We start from the raw sequence: 15,573 nt of genomic DNA, 5'->3' as shown, positions 1-15,573 counted from the left end.
AAGAGTGGGCAAGCCTAGCAGAAGGAACAGAATGTGCAAAGAAAGTTTTAAAGGCAAAAGAAACCATTACAACATCTACAGACCTGGAGCACAGGAGAGCATTTCATGGAATATGAAGGTTGGAGAATTAAGGGGTAGGCCTGGACCAAATAAAAAAGGGTCAATACAAGAAGGCTGGATTTTTATCCAGAGACAATGGGGAACCACTAAAGAATTTTACAGGAGCGCCTGCGTGGCTCAGTCTGTTGAGTCTAACATCTTGTGGTTTGTGGGTTTGAGCCCCGCATCGGGCTCTGTGCTGACAGCTAAGAGCCTGGAGCCTGTTTCAGATTCTGTGTCTCCCTATCTCTTTGCTCCTCCCCTACTCACACTCTGTCTCTGTCTCAAAAATAAATAAACATTAAAAAAATTAATAATTTTACAAAAAGAGTAACATGAATTGTGTTTTGGAGCACTATGGCAATGGAACACAGTGGGTAAGACTTTTAGCCCTGGAGGTCAGCTCTAGTTTTGCCACTTACTAGCTGGGTAAATTTGAATGTGTTACTTAATCACGTGTTACTTAACCTCTCTAAGCATCAGTTCCTCAACTATGAATGATGATAACATCTAACTCAAAGGGTTATTGAGAGGATTAAGTAAGATGATCAATTTAAACCAGTTAACAAACTGCTTGGTAAGTACTCAATAGATAGTAGTTATTTATCACCAGTGGTGATGTGGAAAATGGATTTAGAGGGACAAAACAGGAGGCCAGGAAACCAGTGAGAGCTGCTATGATAATAATCAAAGAGAGAAAATCTGAACTAAAGGAGTGGTTGTGGAAAGGTCAAAGAGATGGTGGATTCAAAACACAATAAGGACACAGATATTCTAGGACTTTGGGACAGTGCTGGGTGGGAGTGGAAGACGGGTTACTGAATAAATGACGTTCACCAAGATAGGGAATGCGGGAGAAAGAGCATACTGGACATCTCACAGATAGATACCTTTCAATCAACATGTTAAAAACAAAATTCATTTATCTCCCTCTCATAAATCCACTCCTTTTATATTATCTTTACGGTTTTTCTCTTCTACCTCTCAGGCTACTCCTTCACATTCTGCTTTTCAGGGTCCTTTTTTCCCTTTTGTCTCCTAAATATTAGCATTCCCCAAGTTGCTTTCCTCAGTGCTTTTCTCTTCTCTCTTTTTACTCTCTCGGGTGAGCTATCTATTCCCAAGGCATCAATTAGTATTCACTTGTTTACTGATAACTTCCAGATCTCTATTTCTGGCTCAGACCACTTCCCTCAGTTCCAAACCATGTATATCCACTGTGTACACTGAAACATCCCGGGGGCATACTCACTTTCCTGATAATCTGCGTGGCCCTTATATGTACCAATTAAAAAAACAAAACAACAAAATCCCCCCAAAATCTTTCTTTTAGACTTTCATTGGCTCTTCCCTTCCATTTTGTGAGTACATAAGTTATGTTTCTTCTCCAATCATAACCCAAACCCTCCATATATTCACTCAACATTTTTTTAGTAAAGTCTACTTTTGTACTTTCATGACATTTCTGTGCTATTATCCCAGCCTAAAACACATTCTAACCTCTCCAATGTCACTGCTAACTCAGGTTAAAAACATTTTATCTGGAATGAATGCCTTAACTTCCTTCTTCATCTCTAAATTTGTCTTCATTCTTTTTTTTTCTGTAAGACTCTTTATTTCAAATCCTGATGTTATTCCCCTTCTCTCACCTGCAGAGACCTGACTTATGAGAAGGAAGTCTTGTCTGTCTCATCCCAGCTTCCCACATTGAGTGCCTAGCACATGATACATATTTAAAAACATGTACTGAATGCTTTATTAATGAATTGCCCTCTCTTCTGCTGTCTTTCAGCTTCTCTCTCCCTTTACATTGGGTTCTTCTTTAAGTATACAAATATGCTTGGGCCTTTTTTCAAGGGAAATAAAAAGACACTTTCTCTTGACTTTCTCTCTCTCTAAGCTATTGGCTATGTCTTTCTGTTTACCACCTTCCTTAAGTCACATCTTTATCACTTAATTTTTACTACTTTAACATGTGGTTTTCTCTCAAAAGTGCCTTCTTAAAACCACTGCTGATTTTTTGGACCTTTTTCTAATCACCCATCTACTTTGCTGCTCTTTCTACATAACTTCCACAAGGGAATATTCACTGTTTCTTAGAACTCTTCTCCAGGAGGCATTCCTTGATTTCCTTAAAAAGGGTAGGTTATATGTTCCCTTATTTCCTGTAGATGATCACAGTACTTATGTTATTCGTAACTGACTATTACTTGTCAGTATCCTGGTCTGAAGATTTCCTGAAGACAGTGTTATGCCTTCTTAATATTCCCACTGTCTGGCACTATGACTGCTCTATAAATATTTGCTGAATACATGAATGGATGTTGTGATCAGATCCACCCCCAAGAGTTCTAAGAACACTGGATAATGGGAATGTTGGTTAAAAGTAACATTCTAATAAAAAAAGGCAGTAAAGTATTATGAGGAGCTATAGACAATCAGAAAGCATAAAGATATGAGTTACTTCATGTATTCACTCATTCATTTATTTGGTATTTACTACAGGGAAAGCAAAGAAGGGAGAAACAGAAAGATAACCAAGATATTGTACCTATTTTCATGGATCTTTTTTCTTTATGTTTATTTTGAGAGAGAAAGAGAGAGTGAGAGAGCACGAGCAGGGGAGGGACAGAGAGAGAGGGAGACACAGAATCTGAAGCAGGCTCCAGGCTTTGAGCTATCAGCACAGAGCCTGACGTAGGGCTCAAACCCACAAGCTGTGAGATCATGACCTGAGCCTAAGTTGGATGCTTAACCAACTGAGCCACCCAGGTGCCCCTCTTTTTTTTTTTTTCTTAAAGTTTGTTTATTTATTTTTTGAGAGAGAGCCAGCAGCATAAGCAGGGGAGGGGCAGAGAGAGAGAGAGAGAGAGGGAAAGAGAGAAGCCCAAGTAGGACTTGGGGTTCGATCCCAGGAACCTAATCCCATCAATAATTGTGAGATGACTTGAGCCAAAATCAAGACTCTTAACCAACTGAGCCACCTAGGCGTCTCTCCTCGGGGATCTTTCTTATAATCAAGGGTTGAGGGCTGGGGGAAGGAAAGAACTGGTAAAAAATAGGAGTAAGACACTTTGCCACTAAATAGCAATTCTGAATCTAATATTAAAATATCAGGACCACATTTGTGTGAAAGACCACAAATTTGTGTGAAAGACCATTTGTGTGAAAGACCACAAATCAGCTTCCTCGGGTCCATTCACCTTTTCAATCTACGTCTAACAACAGCAATTCTCAAACCTTAGTGGGCCTAAGGAACACCAGGGGATCTTGTTAAAGATACAGAAAAATTTCCCTGAAATCCTGATTCTGTGGAGCCAAAAACTTACACTTTTTTTATTAAAATTTTTAAATGTTCATTTATTTTTGAGAGAGAGACAGAGTGTGAGCAGGGGAGGTGCAGAGAGAGAAGGAGACACAGAATCCGAAGCAGGCTCCAGGCTCCGAGCTGTCAGCACAGAGCCCGATGCAGGGCTCAAACTCATGGACCATTGAGATCATGACCTGAGCTGAAGTTGGATGCTCAACTGACTGAGCCACCCAGGCGCCCCCTAAAACTCACATTTTTAATAAGCATCCCAGGGGATATGATACTTTTAGTCTAAAGAATATAATACTGTAAAGTCCTTAGTCATTTATGTTGTCATAATTTTGCCACATCTGAGTTCCATCTATCATGTTATTTTCTTAATAATTTCTTCAAACTGAAACTCTGGTGTATGTATCTTAGCCTTATCCTAAATGAGAAGTTCTATATCTTGTATTTTTTATAATACCCATGAAATAAATACGTAACTATTTAAAAGTCTGTCTGTATACATGAGTGGATGGGAAACAGTTTAAGAAGCACTGCTCACAGTTTATGTTCTGCAAAGACCACATCCTGCATGTAGTCTTAGGATATAAATTACAACAAAAAGTTTCAGGGCAGTGAAGTTCAGCAGAACTGGGCTTCAAAAGAGCTCACGTAGAAATTCTGGTACCTTTTATAAATTAATCCAAAAATGTTTTTAAAATGAATGTTATAGTCACTACAAAGTGACTTATTGTAAAAATCCCTCCTCATATTGACTTTTTATTTTAAAAAGTGCTTTGTCTTTTATTCTGGTACTTAACTCGCAGCATATTCCTGAGCTGACACCTGAGCCAACTCCCAACAGCTAAGGCACCAAACTTAAAACCAGTAGCTGGAACAAAATAAAGATGGATCTGTGTTCTTGACCCACAATAAAATACTCATCCATTTTATTTAAAATTACATTTGATTAAGACTGATAATTGAGTTCAAAGGTATAAACTTGAGAGCCCTCTTTCTTTTCCTTCAACCCCAAAGTCATTTATAATAAAAGGCAAAATAATATGGTAAAAATATCAGAGGAATAATTGTATCTCAGAAAGGTCTATTCCTTAAAGTGTTTGGCCACTCAAAACCACAAACAGAAAAGAAAGCTGAAATAGAAAACCTTCACTCAATGAAAGATTGTGCTTATTAGGCCTTAAAAACAATATTCTGCTTTAAATTACATTTTTGCTTAAATGGCTAAGAAAATCAATCTCTACCTAAATATTCGAGTGATGTATTTTGGATACCACATTGGCACTGTGTCACAATCCAGTTCTAGATGTTTAATCTCTAGTCGCATGGAACAAAAACATAGATGAATGACTGTGGTTCTTGATCTCTACATCACTTAAGTCAACTGCAAAATTTACCTTACTACTTTATAAAGCACTGATTTATAAAGCACTTTAACCTGTTTGGATGAAAGGACTATTACAATAGCCTCCTAACTAGCTTCCCTGCTTCAGCCCTTGTTCTCTACAGTCTATTCTCCACAGAGCAGCCAGAGAAACCTGTTGAAAACAAAAGTCAGATCACTCTTATCACCCTTTCTGCTCAGCTCATACTATTCACCCTTTGCTCACTCTCTGCCAGTTACCATAACTTCTTTGCTGTTGCTTGAATACATGAGGCAAATTCCAGACCCAGGGCCTTTGCACTTGCTGTTCTTTTTGCTGAGACTGCTCTTGCCACACATATCCATATGGCTGTGGTTTATCACTTCCTTTGGGTCCTGGTTCAAACATCACCTTCCACATGAGTCCTCTTACACATAATTGATACCTCTCCATCCTCATATGGATTTTCTAACCACTTTACCTGCTTTGTTTTTCTACAGAGCACTTACTATGTGGTATTCTATATCTCTGTCTTTTGTTTATCATCTGTTTACCCCACAAGTGTGTGAGCCCCGGCTGGGTGAAGACTCTTTTTGCTTTGTTCACTGTTGCACCCCAGTGCCAAGAACAGAGCGTAGCACACAGTACGTGTTCAATAAATATTTGCTTAATGAACAAACAGGGCTATTTCAACTTTGGGACTTTCAGCCTTAACCCTATTTTGAGCTGGAAATCAGAGCTGCAGGATATCCCCCAAATTTCCCTCCGGCATTTGGCATCTGTGAACTTACACGCATTATCTTTTGTCTGGTACAGCGTTCCCTCCGATTTCTCTCAGATAGTAAGGCAGCACAAAATTTCCTAACTAGGGTGCAAGGAAGAAGCAAACCAATCACGTATAAAATTGATTTTAGGTGGTTCGATTCTTACCCATAAGCCAATAAAGAAAATGCCTTTTGCATTTATATAGTGTCTCCTCTTAAACCCAAGAAAAATAAGCTGTATATTTGTTGCCTGTGAGGGTGGGAAGGGGGGCTGGGAGAGACGCGAAGGCCCGGTACACCTTCCTCAAAGCGTCAACTCTTGAGCAGTCTAACTTACTTTTTGGGGGGTGGGCATCGTCCGTGGTCTCTGCCAGGGGGTGGTTTCTTTCTCACCCTTCGAGGTGCCTATTGTGCTGTCTTGCGAATGAGCTGAGGTAGGAGAGCGGGGTACGGAGGGATGCTGAGTGCGGCTTCAACTGCCGCCTAACACAAAGTCGAGGAGGCGAGGGCTCCGCGCGGGTGTCTAGGGGCGAGCGGGCGCGGGGGCTGAGCGCCCGGAACCGCAGCCTCGGCCCCGGGGCGCAGGCGGGACGCGGGCGGCGCGGAGTTAGGCCCGGACAGAGCCCCGTGGCCTCCCAGCGGCCCGGCACGCGGCCCCCGCGCACCGCACTCACCCCGGTCCCCCCAATCCCGCGCCCTTCCCGGTTACCTCGAACTCTCTTCAGCGAAATGGGATCCTTCTCCTGTTCTGCTGACATTACAGACCGCAAAGCATGACTCCCCCCCAGGCCGCGGGAATTCGGTCTCTTTGATGCTGCGGCGGCGGCTCCTCCTCCTCCTCGCGGGGCCGCTGCGGCTGAGAGGCGAGCCTCCGAGCCGAGGCGCGGCCGAGGGCGGCGGGGACGCTGGCCGACTTTGCAAAGTTTGGGAGGAAGACGAGGCCTCCGGGCGGCCGGGCGGCGTGCGGGGGCTGGCGGGGCTCAGCGGCGGCGGCCGGGAGCGCGGCCTGGGGGCGGCCCCCCGCCCGGGGCCGGCATGTGCGGAGGACGAGTGCGCCGCCGCCGCCTCCTCCCACTCCTTCTTCTTCGCCGCCGCCGCCGCCTCGGGAGCCGCTGACAGGGGAGGCAGGAGGCGGGCGGCCGGGCCCTGGCGGCTCACTCACAGCGCCCTCTGAGGAGGAGGTCTGCGCTCTCGCCGCTCCCGAGTCGCAGACACAAAAGCCCCCAGCCTGGAGACGCCTGCAAAACCCGCTCTGGGGCGGGCGAGGGACGTGGCGCGGCCCCGCGGCTTCCCCGCCCTGAGCTCCCCAGCCCCGCGCGGGGACGGACTTCGGGGGGCGGGGGCCGCTGCCTGGTCCCGCGGCGCCTGCCGCCACCGCCGTCTCGCGCTCCGCCTCGGCCCAGCCCCCACGGCCCGCGCGCGCCTCTCGCTCCGCGCCGGGACTCGCGAGCCCGCGGTCCTCGCAGCCGCGGCGGGCAGTCGCGCGCCGAGGGGCCGCCCCGCCCAGCCCCGCGCCTGGCCTCCCCTGTCGCCCGCCAGGCCCGAGGACGCCCGGCTCTGCGGCCGGCGCGCCCCGGCCGGGCTTCTGCGAGGAAATGGCATCTCCGAACTTCGTCGGAGGCCACAGCGGGCATCTTGGCCTCGCAGCCAGGGATCTGAAAGAGGAACGTACGATCCGAGAAAACTTTATAAGCGGGAGCTGGAGACTTCTCGGCCGGCTTGTGGAGACCCACATTCCCCGACTCCGTGTCCGTGGTCTGGACACCTGTTTGTTGAATGCCCCAACTTCAAGTTTTAATGACTTGACTCTTCAAGAAAGAGCGTTGAGGAATTTCATACAGCCAAGGAGGGTGGGTAGGAGCGGAGAGAAGGCTGGACCTGATTTAGACGTTACATTTTAGGAGAAGGAGCCCTAGTGTGATGGTACTTTGGATTTGGTCACTGATTCCACATCCATCGGTTGGGCTGTGTGACCTGAGGCAACCTAGGCGACCTCTCTGAGTCTCAGACGTATGATCTTTAAAAGGCGGTGGGGCTGCATCTCTAACGTCTCATCTAGTTGTGATGTTCTTTGACTTTTACAAAACTGTTGTCCCTGTTCGTTGTTAGGTTTTACAGTTATCCTACTAAGGAGAATCTGTAGGCGCAGGCTTTGATCTTCAGTCAGTGAGACACTGGGTTTATTTTGATGTCATAATCACTGAAAAGCACTCATTAATCATGAGAGCTAACCGCAAACAAAAGGAGTCTCATCCTTTTGAGACAAGACCCCTAAAAGTCACTCAACTGCACAAAGAATTTCAGAAAGAAGGTGTAAACATGAAGCTAATGTATAGTCTTAACAGCTGCATCATGGACAAGCACCATCGCCACAGATTCAGCTTTAAAAGACAGGATATGGTATGTGCAGGAGACAAAATTTACCCTTTCTCTAGTAAGTTTTGAGGAAAATTCGTAATTAGAAGATCCAAACTAGGATAGGCTGAGGAAAATTTTGTACAGAAGGCACATCTAAGGAGAAACTCACCATCCCCTCCCCCCAGCTGGAATGTAAGCTCCATGCAGACAGGAATTTTATCCACTTCACTACCGTATCCTCTGGTACCTGACAATGACTGGCAAGTGTTCAAAATTTTATTGTTGTTGAATGAATGCGTGCATGAATAGACAGACTGGAAGTGACCGTAGGATAATGGGATTGACAGAGTTTTGTTCAGTGTGATAAAGCCTAAGCTAGTTGTATGATAAAGCAAATTGGGTCTTACATTCTACCTTGTTGAGAGATGAGCTTTGGAAATATCAGTCAGTATGGAAATGTAGAATTTTTATTACATAAACCTTAGTGCAAGGAGAGTGGTTGAGCAAAATCATTGCTAAGAGATTTTGAACTCTTTATTGTAATTCCCTAAAGCTAGAGACTCAGAAATAGTATGTAAATCAAGAGAAGCAAATTGGCCTTTTTTAAAATGATTCATCAGAAATAAAAAGACCATTTTACTTGGCTATGGATTTTTACATCAATTTGACTTCCAAATTCCGACTACTTAGTTGCTACATACTGGAATTACTTGGAGGGCATTCTGAAATTTCACATTCCCAAACCCCTCCCCAGATTTACTGAGTCAGAATTATTGGGAATGAGGTCTGGAAATCTGTCTTTAGATGCTCTCTTGGTGATTCTACAGCAATGAGAATTGTGCATTATATTCCATATGCCTCCAGTATGACAAAATTGCTAACAAAAATATTCCTTCACTTTGCTATTGTAGTCTTTATCCATGAGGCTTGGTTATGAATTCGAGTCGATCTTTACTCCCTCTTTCATACAGAGAGATGCAGGTAAATCTATTGTTGGTGGGCTTACCCCACTGTTTAAAAATACATGCTCAGGGGCGCCTGGGTGGCTCAGTCGGTTAAGCGTCCGACTTCAGCTCAGGTCACAATCTCGCCGTCCGTGAGTTTGAGCCCCGCATCGGGCTCTGGGCTGGTGGCTCAGAGCCTGGAGCCTGCTTCCGATTCTGTGTCTCCCTCTCTCTCTGCCCCTCCCCCGTTCATGCTCTGTCTCTCTCTGTCTCAAAAATAAAAAAAAAATAAAAAAAAATTTAAAAAAACGTTAAAAATACATGCTCAGTCATGCCTAAAACTCCGTAGAAATACATTTTAGGGTCAGCAAATTTTTTTCTGTGGAGGGCCAGATAATAAATATTATAGGTTTTTCAGGCCATGTGTTCTCTGTCACAACTATTCAACTCTGCCATTATAGGAGGAAATCAATCATAGGCAATATGTAAACAAGTGGGTATAGCTGTGTTACAATAAAACTTTATTTATAAAAACAGGCAGTGTGCTGAATTTGGTCCAGAGACTAATCTGCTGACTCCTAGACTAGAGGTTGGATCACATAAAGGACTTTAGAGCTCAGGGACAGGCCTAGGCTGCAGATATAAATGAAGGAAGTATTACCTAAAAATGGATAAACTACCTAGGACTAATGAGAAATGAGAGTCGAGGACAGAATACAGGAAAACAGTGACATTTTAAAAGATGGGTAGAGATAGAGGAGTCTGTAAAGGAAATTGAGAGGGAATGGGAAAAAAAAACAACAACCCAGGAATGTCAGGGCAATCAAGAAAAAAGAGAAAAATGATAACATGATCACATGCTGCAGAGAGAAGTACTCATTTCTGTCATCACCCATCCTTGGCCTGGAATGTACTAAACTCCTCCTCGTGTTGTTTTGACATATTTTGAAGTATTGAATTTATAGTTTATGCTTTAAATATATTACATCTCAAATTTTGTCTTTTTGTATTGTGGAAGGTAGCACAGTGAAACGTTTAAGTGTAAAGAATCTGATATGAGTTGGTTTAGATTTATATGCAAACTTTTTTTCAGAAAAAAAGAAAATATTCCTTTAAGTTCTATTTTTCAAGAATATAAAATCAAAGATCCATTTAAAATAGAATAGAAATAAAAATCAAAGCCAATTCTAGGTGTTTGGAAGTTTTGCAACATTGATTTGAGTCCTTTCATGATATTATTGCAAACGTGGTCAGCTTAGCAACCTCTATACATTAGTCACCCACATCTAGAAGCCCTTTGTAGACAAATATAGATGGGCCATTAAAAGCTCAAAACTGGAGGGAATCACAACAGCAAACTTATGGGAATGGCTTTATGAGTCTGGATTCAATCAGGACACAGAAAACATACAGTAATTTGAATAGGGTAAGTTTAATACAAAGAATTATTAACTATAGCAGGAGATTGCTGTAGGGAGGGAATGGATAGTTAGAAGCCAAAAAAAAAAAAAAAAAAAAAAAGGGCTAAAGAATATGGGAAAAGCAGGAGCACCGGTCTGGCTCAGTTGGTAGAGTATATGACTCTTGATCTCAGGGTCCTGATTTCAAGCCTCATGGTGGATGCAGAGATTACTTAAGTAATTTTTTTACAAATGGGAAAAGCAGATATGAGGAGGAGCCACTGCCCTTAAGGCTGAGATAGAGCACCCAAAGAAAAGGCGCCTCCCTTTCCAGACTGAGATTCTGACAACGTAGAGTACCAGAGGAAGCCGTTGGCCCTTGGGTGCTGCCTGCATTGCAAGAGCCTGGCCCTGGATAAGTTGCCACCACTACAGAAGCTGGACATTGGAGAAGACATGGGTGCTGCAGGAGCCCACCAAGAGGAGCATCTGTAACAGGAAAAAAAAAAAGCCTCTTCCTCCTGCAATATCCCTCCAGCACCCGCTACTGACAAAGTTTAACATCATTCCAACTGGTAAAGGAAAAATATATTTTTTTTAATGTTTATTTATCTTTGAGGGACAGAGAGACAGAGCACGAGCAGGGGAGGGGCAGAGCGAGAGGGAGACACAGAATCCAAAGAAGGCTCCAGGCTCTGAGCTGTCAGCACAGACCCCGATGCAGAGCTTGAACTCAAGAACCATGAGATCATGACCTGAGCCGAAGCCAGACGCTTAACTGACTGAGCCACCCAGGTGTCCCTAAAAGAAAAATATTTAAAGAGTCCATCTTAATTTTTATGAAGGATAAATTGGGGTTGAGAGGCAATGAATTGATATTCACACAATGCTAGTGTGCACTTTAACCTAGGAAAGATCCCTAAGTGACCTCATATCAATAGCACCTCTGGTTCTGGAATATGCTCTATCAAAAAATGGTGCCTTCCAAATTTTTGCTATCTTGCTTTTTTAAAAATTTTTTAATGTTTAGTTTTGAGAGAGAGAGAGAAAGACAGAGTATGAGTGGGGGAGGGACAGAGAGAGAGGGAGACACAGAATCCGAAGCAGGCTCCAGGCTCCAAGCTGTCAGCACAGAGTCTGATGCGGGGCTTGAACTCCAGAACCAAGAGATCATGACCTGAGCTGAAGTTAGATGCTTAACTGACTGAGCCACCCAGGCGTCCCGCTATCTTGTTTTAAATGTATATTTATTTTCAAGGCTGTGGAATATGGGGCAGAGTTTAGCTTCAAAATACCCTTGAAGTCATTCTCCTTAACCTCCTACATCCCATCCATAAATTTTATACATTTCATAAATTTTACCTCCTAAATATTTCTGAGATGTATTCTTTCTCTATTCCTGCTGCTACCAACCAATTCCAGCCATGATCATTTATCTCTGTTCTAGACTAATACACTAATCACATAGTAGTTTCTTCCACATTCACCTTAACCTACATTCAATCCATTTTCTACTCTGTAGACAGAGTGCTCCTTTTTATTTCGAATTTTAGACTCACAATAGGTACAGGGAAGGCCTGTGCATTCTTACCCTGGCCTCCCCCAATGTCAACATCATGTACAACTATAGTACAATATCAAAACCCAGAAACTGACATTGGTACAATCCATAGAGCTTACTTATATTTTACCAGTTATGCATGCACTGATGTGTGTATGTATGTTTGTGTGCATGTGTAGAGCTCTATGCAATTTTATCACATGTGTAGTCTTGTGTAACCACCACCACAATCAAGATATTTGATTATATCATCACCACAAGACTTCCTGATAGGAAGATTCCCTTGTATTATCCTTTTATGGCTATACCCACCCACTTCCCATCTCTAACTTATCAGTGGCAAGCACAAATCTATTCTGCATTTTTATAATTATGTTATTTCATGAAGGTCACACAAATGAAATCATGCAGTATGTATCATTTTGAGGTTTTTTTCCCACACAACATAATTTCCTTGAATTTCATCCAAGATTGTGTGTGTCAATGTTTTGTTCCTTTTAACTACTTAGTGATATTCTATGGTATGGATATACCACAGTTAAAGCATTCACTCATTGAAAGACTGCATGGGTAATTTCTACTTTTTGGCTAATATGAATAAAACCATTATGAACATTAATGTACAAATTCCTGTGTGAAAATAAGTCTTCATTTTTCTGGGATAAATGCCCAAGAATGCAATCGCTGGGTCGTATGGTTAGTCCATTTTTAGTTTGAAAGTAACTGCCAAACTATTTTCCAGAGTGTGGAGTGCTCTTTTTAAAACACAGAAATCATCCTGTCATCACTTTACATTAAACTCCTCAATGGCTTCCCACTGCTATTATAATTAAGACTAGATTTATTTTTTTTAAAGATGAACTATAAGGCTTATATAATATGATTTCCACTGATTTCTCCAGCCTCATCCTGTACCACTCCCCTTGCTTTTGAAACTCCCTGGCCTTTTAAAAATTTCCTTCAACATTCTCCTGCCACAGGGGCTTTGCAAATGTTTCCTCTTTGGAGAATGCTTTTCTCTCTGGTCCTAGTCCAATGAACTCCAACTCTACTTTTTTTTCCCTTGAAGTATTTATCTCCTCATTGAAGCCTTCTTATAACCTACCTCAGGTTCTGTTTTTTCATGTTCCTTTCCTTCAACACTTCTCTCAGTCTGAAATTACATATTAATTTCTGTGAATACCTGATTAAATTTTATCTTCACCTCTAGACTCTGAAATTCATCAGAGCCAGGGTTATGTTGATTTTTGCTTATTATTGTCTAGCACGTATCAGGTGCTCAATAAGAATTTTTTTAAGTTTATTTATTGATTTTGAGAGAAAGAGAGAGTCAGAGAGGGAGGGAGAAAGAGAGAATCCCAAGCAAGCTCCACGCTGTTAGCACAGAGCCTGATGCAGGGCTCCATCCCATAAACCGTAGCTGAAATCAAGAGTCAGATGCTTAATGGACTGAGTCACCCAGGCACCCCAGTTAACATTATTTTTTGAATGAATGAGTGAACAACATACTAGCAAAGAATTCAATGTCAAAGCCTTAACGTTCCATAATTTTGTTTATCCGTTATCTATTTAAGATGTATTAGCTACTCTAAAGCTGGTAGAAAAAAAGATAATTAACTACTCATGTTCAGGGTGGTCTGCTAAGCAATAGATTCCATTAACCAAATTTCAGATGCATATACAGTTTACATTAATACATTCTGAAATATACGTTACTTCAACTAAGATTTATTTCTAAATATTTTTATTGGATAAATATTATTGAAAAATTTAAAAAAATGATTAATAGGGCATTTGTAATTCTTTAAAAATATTAAGGAGGCTTGCAAGTCAAGAAAGGAACAAATGTCTATGTAGGCCTCCAGCTTGATCCTTGTTTGTCGTATGAACCTGACAAGCCTTTTGCAAACAACACCCAAAGACTTCAATTTAACATAACCATCCTAAGAAGGTCCGTGGTACCTTTCCCGGGGCAGACTGGTTAAAAACGTTCCTGGTTACATAGAGGTGCCTCCAGTCAGGCACCTGTTTTTGATCTTTGATTTTAAAGGCAGTTAATCACATGCTTCTTATGTGACAGCTGATGAAACCAATATGGCAAAGTAATGTGGGATTTTTGCCTTGTTTTGCTCTGTTTCTTACAGCAATGGGAAAAGAGGCAGATTTTTTTCAGGATGTAAATACTGCCAACATAGGCAGACTGCAACACTGTGGGTGCTTGAGAAATTTTTTAAGAGCATGTGGGAATGAGCAATATATGTGCATACTCGTGAATGAAACACAGCAAAGCAGGACTACCTAAGAAGCATGACAAATCTTGGTGTTAAAACAACAAACTGTAAATATGTAACAATTGGCATTTTATGAAATATCTTTTAAAAGACAGAAAATGTGCCAATTTTAAGCCTTTTTGTTTTGTATGTGTGTTTGGAAGGAAAGAGTGGGAAAAAGAAGGCAAGGTAATGACAACTTTGTGCAATAACCTTCCTTGGAGTCCCCCCATTTCTTTGTACATTCACATTTTTTATGGAGACACAATTTACATGTTATAAAATTCACTGTTGTAACATGTACAATTCAGCGTATAGTATTTTATTCACTTTTTAGTGTATTTTCGTATATTCACAGAGTTGTGCAACCATCACCACTATTTAAATTCAGAACATTTTATCACCCCAAAAGGAATAAACTTATTCAATGGATTGCAATACTATTCATTTTTCCATTTTTGACACTCAGTTTGTCCCAGATTTGGCTATGAAGAGCCTTTCAGCTGATTCCTGTGGTCTTTTGAACATATCTCATAATTCTTTGTGCACTTCCTTAGTTTCTGACACAAGATGTTCTAGAATCCAGTACTGTCTCTGCCCCAGCCCTGAAATTAGCAGTTTTCCCCCAAGAAGCCTTGATCCCTTTTAGTGGGGAATGATATTTAGAAAACAAACTCTGAGTATTTTGTTTGCTATTGCTACTAAATTGTCACTGATTATAGGTTATTTTTTGGGGGGGGGGAGAATGCAATGTCATATAGCTCAACTATATATATTAAATCATGAATGCATATCAATATACATAGATACCTCTAATTCTGAGTCAATTTAATGTGGTTTTCCTCTCTTTGTATTTTTCTTCTCCTACAGTGAGAACCCTGGTTCCCTGAGTTCCCATATTTATTAGGGCTTTTATTACAAAATAAGCAAAATGTAATAGACACTTCTCTAAAGAAGACATCCAGATGGCCAACAGGCTCATGAAAAGATGCTCAACGTCACCCCGCATCAGGGAAATACAAATCAAAACCACACTGAGATATCACCTCACGCCAGTCAGAGTGGCTAAAATGAACAAATCAGGAGATTATAGATGCTGGAGAGGATGTGGAGAAACAGGAACCCTCTTGCACTGTTGGTGGGAATGCAAACTGGTGCTGCCACTGTGGAAAACAGTGTGGAGGTTCCTCAAAAAATTAAAAATAGATCTACCCTATGACCCAGCAGTAGCACTGCTAGGAATTTACCCAAGGGATAGAGGAGTGCTGATGCATAGGGGCACTTGTACCCCAATATTTATAGTAGCACTCTCAACAATAGCCAAATTATGGAAAGAGCCTAAATGTCTATCAACTGATGAATGGATAAAGAAGTTGTGGTTTATATACACAATGGAATACTACTTGGCAATGAGAAAGAATGAAATATGGCCTTTTGCAGCAACGTGGATGGAACTGGAGAGTGTGATGCTAAGTGAAATAAGCCATACAGAGAAAG

At 41.9% G+C, this 15,573-nt stretch overlaps 1 protein-coding gene across 1 annotated transcript in view; it reads right to left on the bottom strand.

The window, feature by feature from the left end:
- PYGO1 (pygopus family PHD finger 1) overlaps window positions 1-6,508 on the bottom strand; it is a 29,298-nt gene extending 22,790 nt beyond the window's left edge. Inside the window, exon 1 of the mRNA XM_042941948.1 lies at window positions 6,253-6,508. Within this exon, the coding sequence (XP_042797882.1) occupies window positions 6,253-6,301 (49 nt within the window). The 5' untranslated portion in view covers window positions 6,302-6,508. The remainder of the gene's footprint in view (window positions 1-6,252) is intronic.
- Window positions 6,509-15,573: the final 9,065 nt, after the last annotated feature.

This window comes from Panthera leo, chromosome B3 (genome assembly GCF_018350215.1).
Source record: "Panthera leo isolate Ple1 chromosome B3, P.leo_Ple1_pat1.1, whole genome shotgun sequence".
Lineage (NCBI taxonomy): Eukaryota > Metazoa > Chordata > Mammalia > Carnivora > Felidae > Panthera > Panthera leo.
This window is presented reverse-complemented; position numbering and strand designations above follow the sequence as displayed.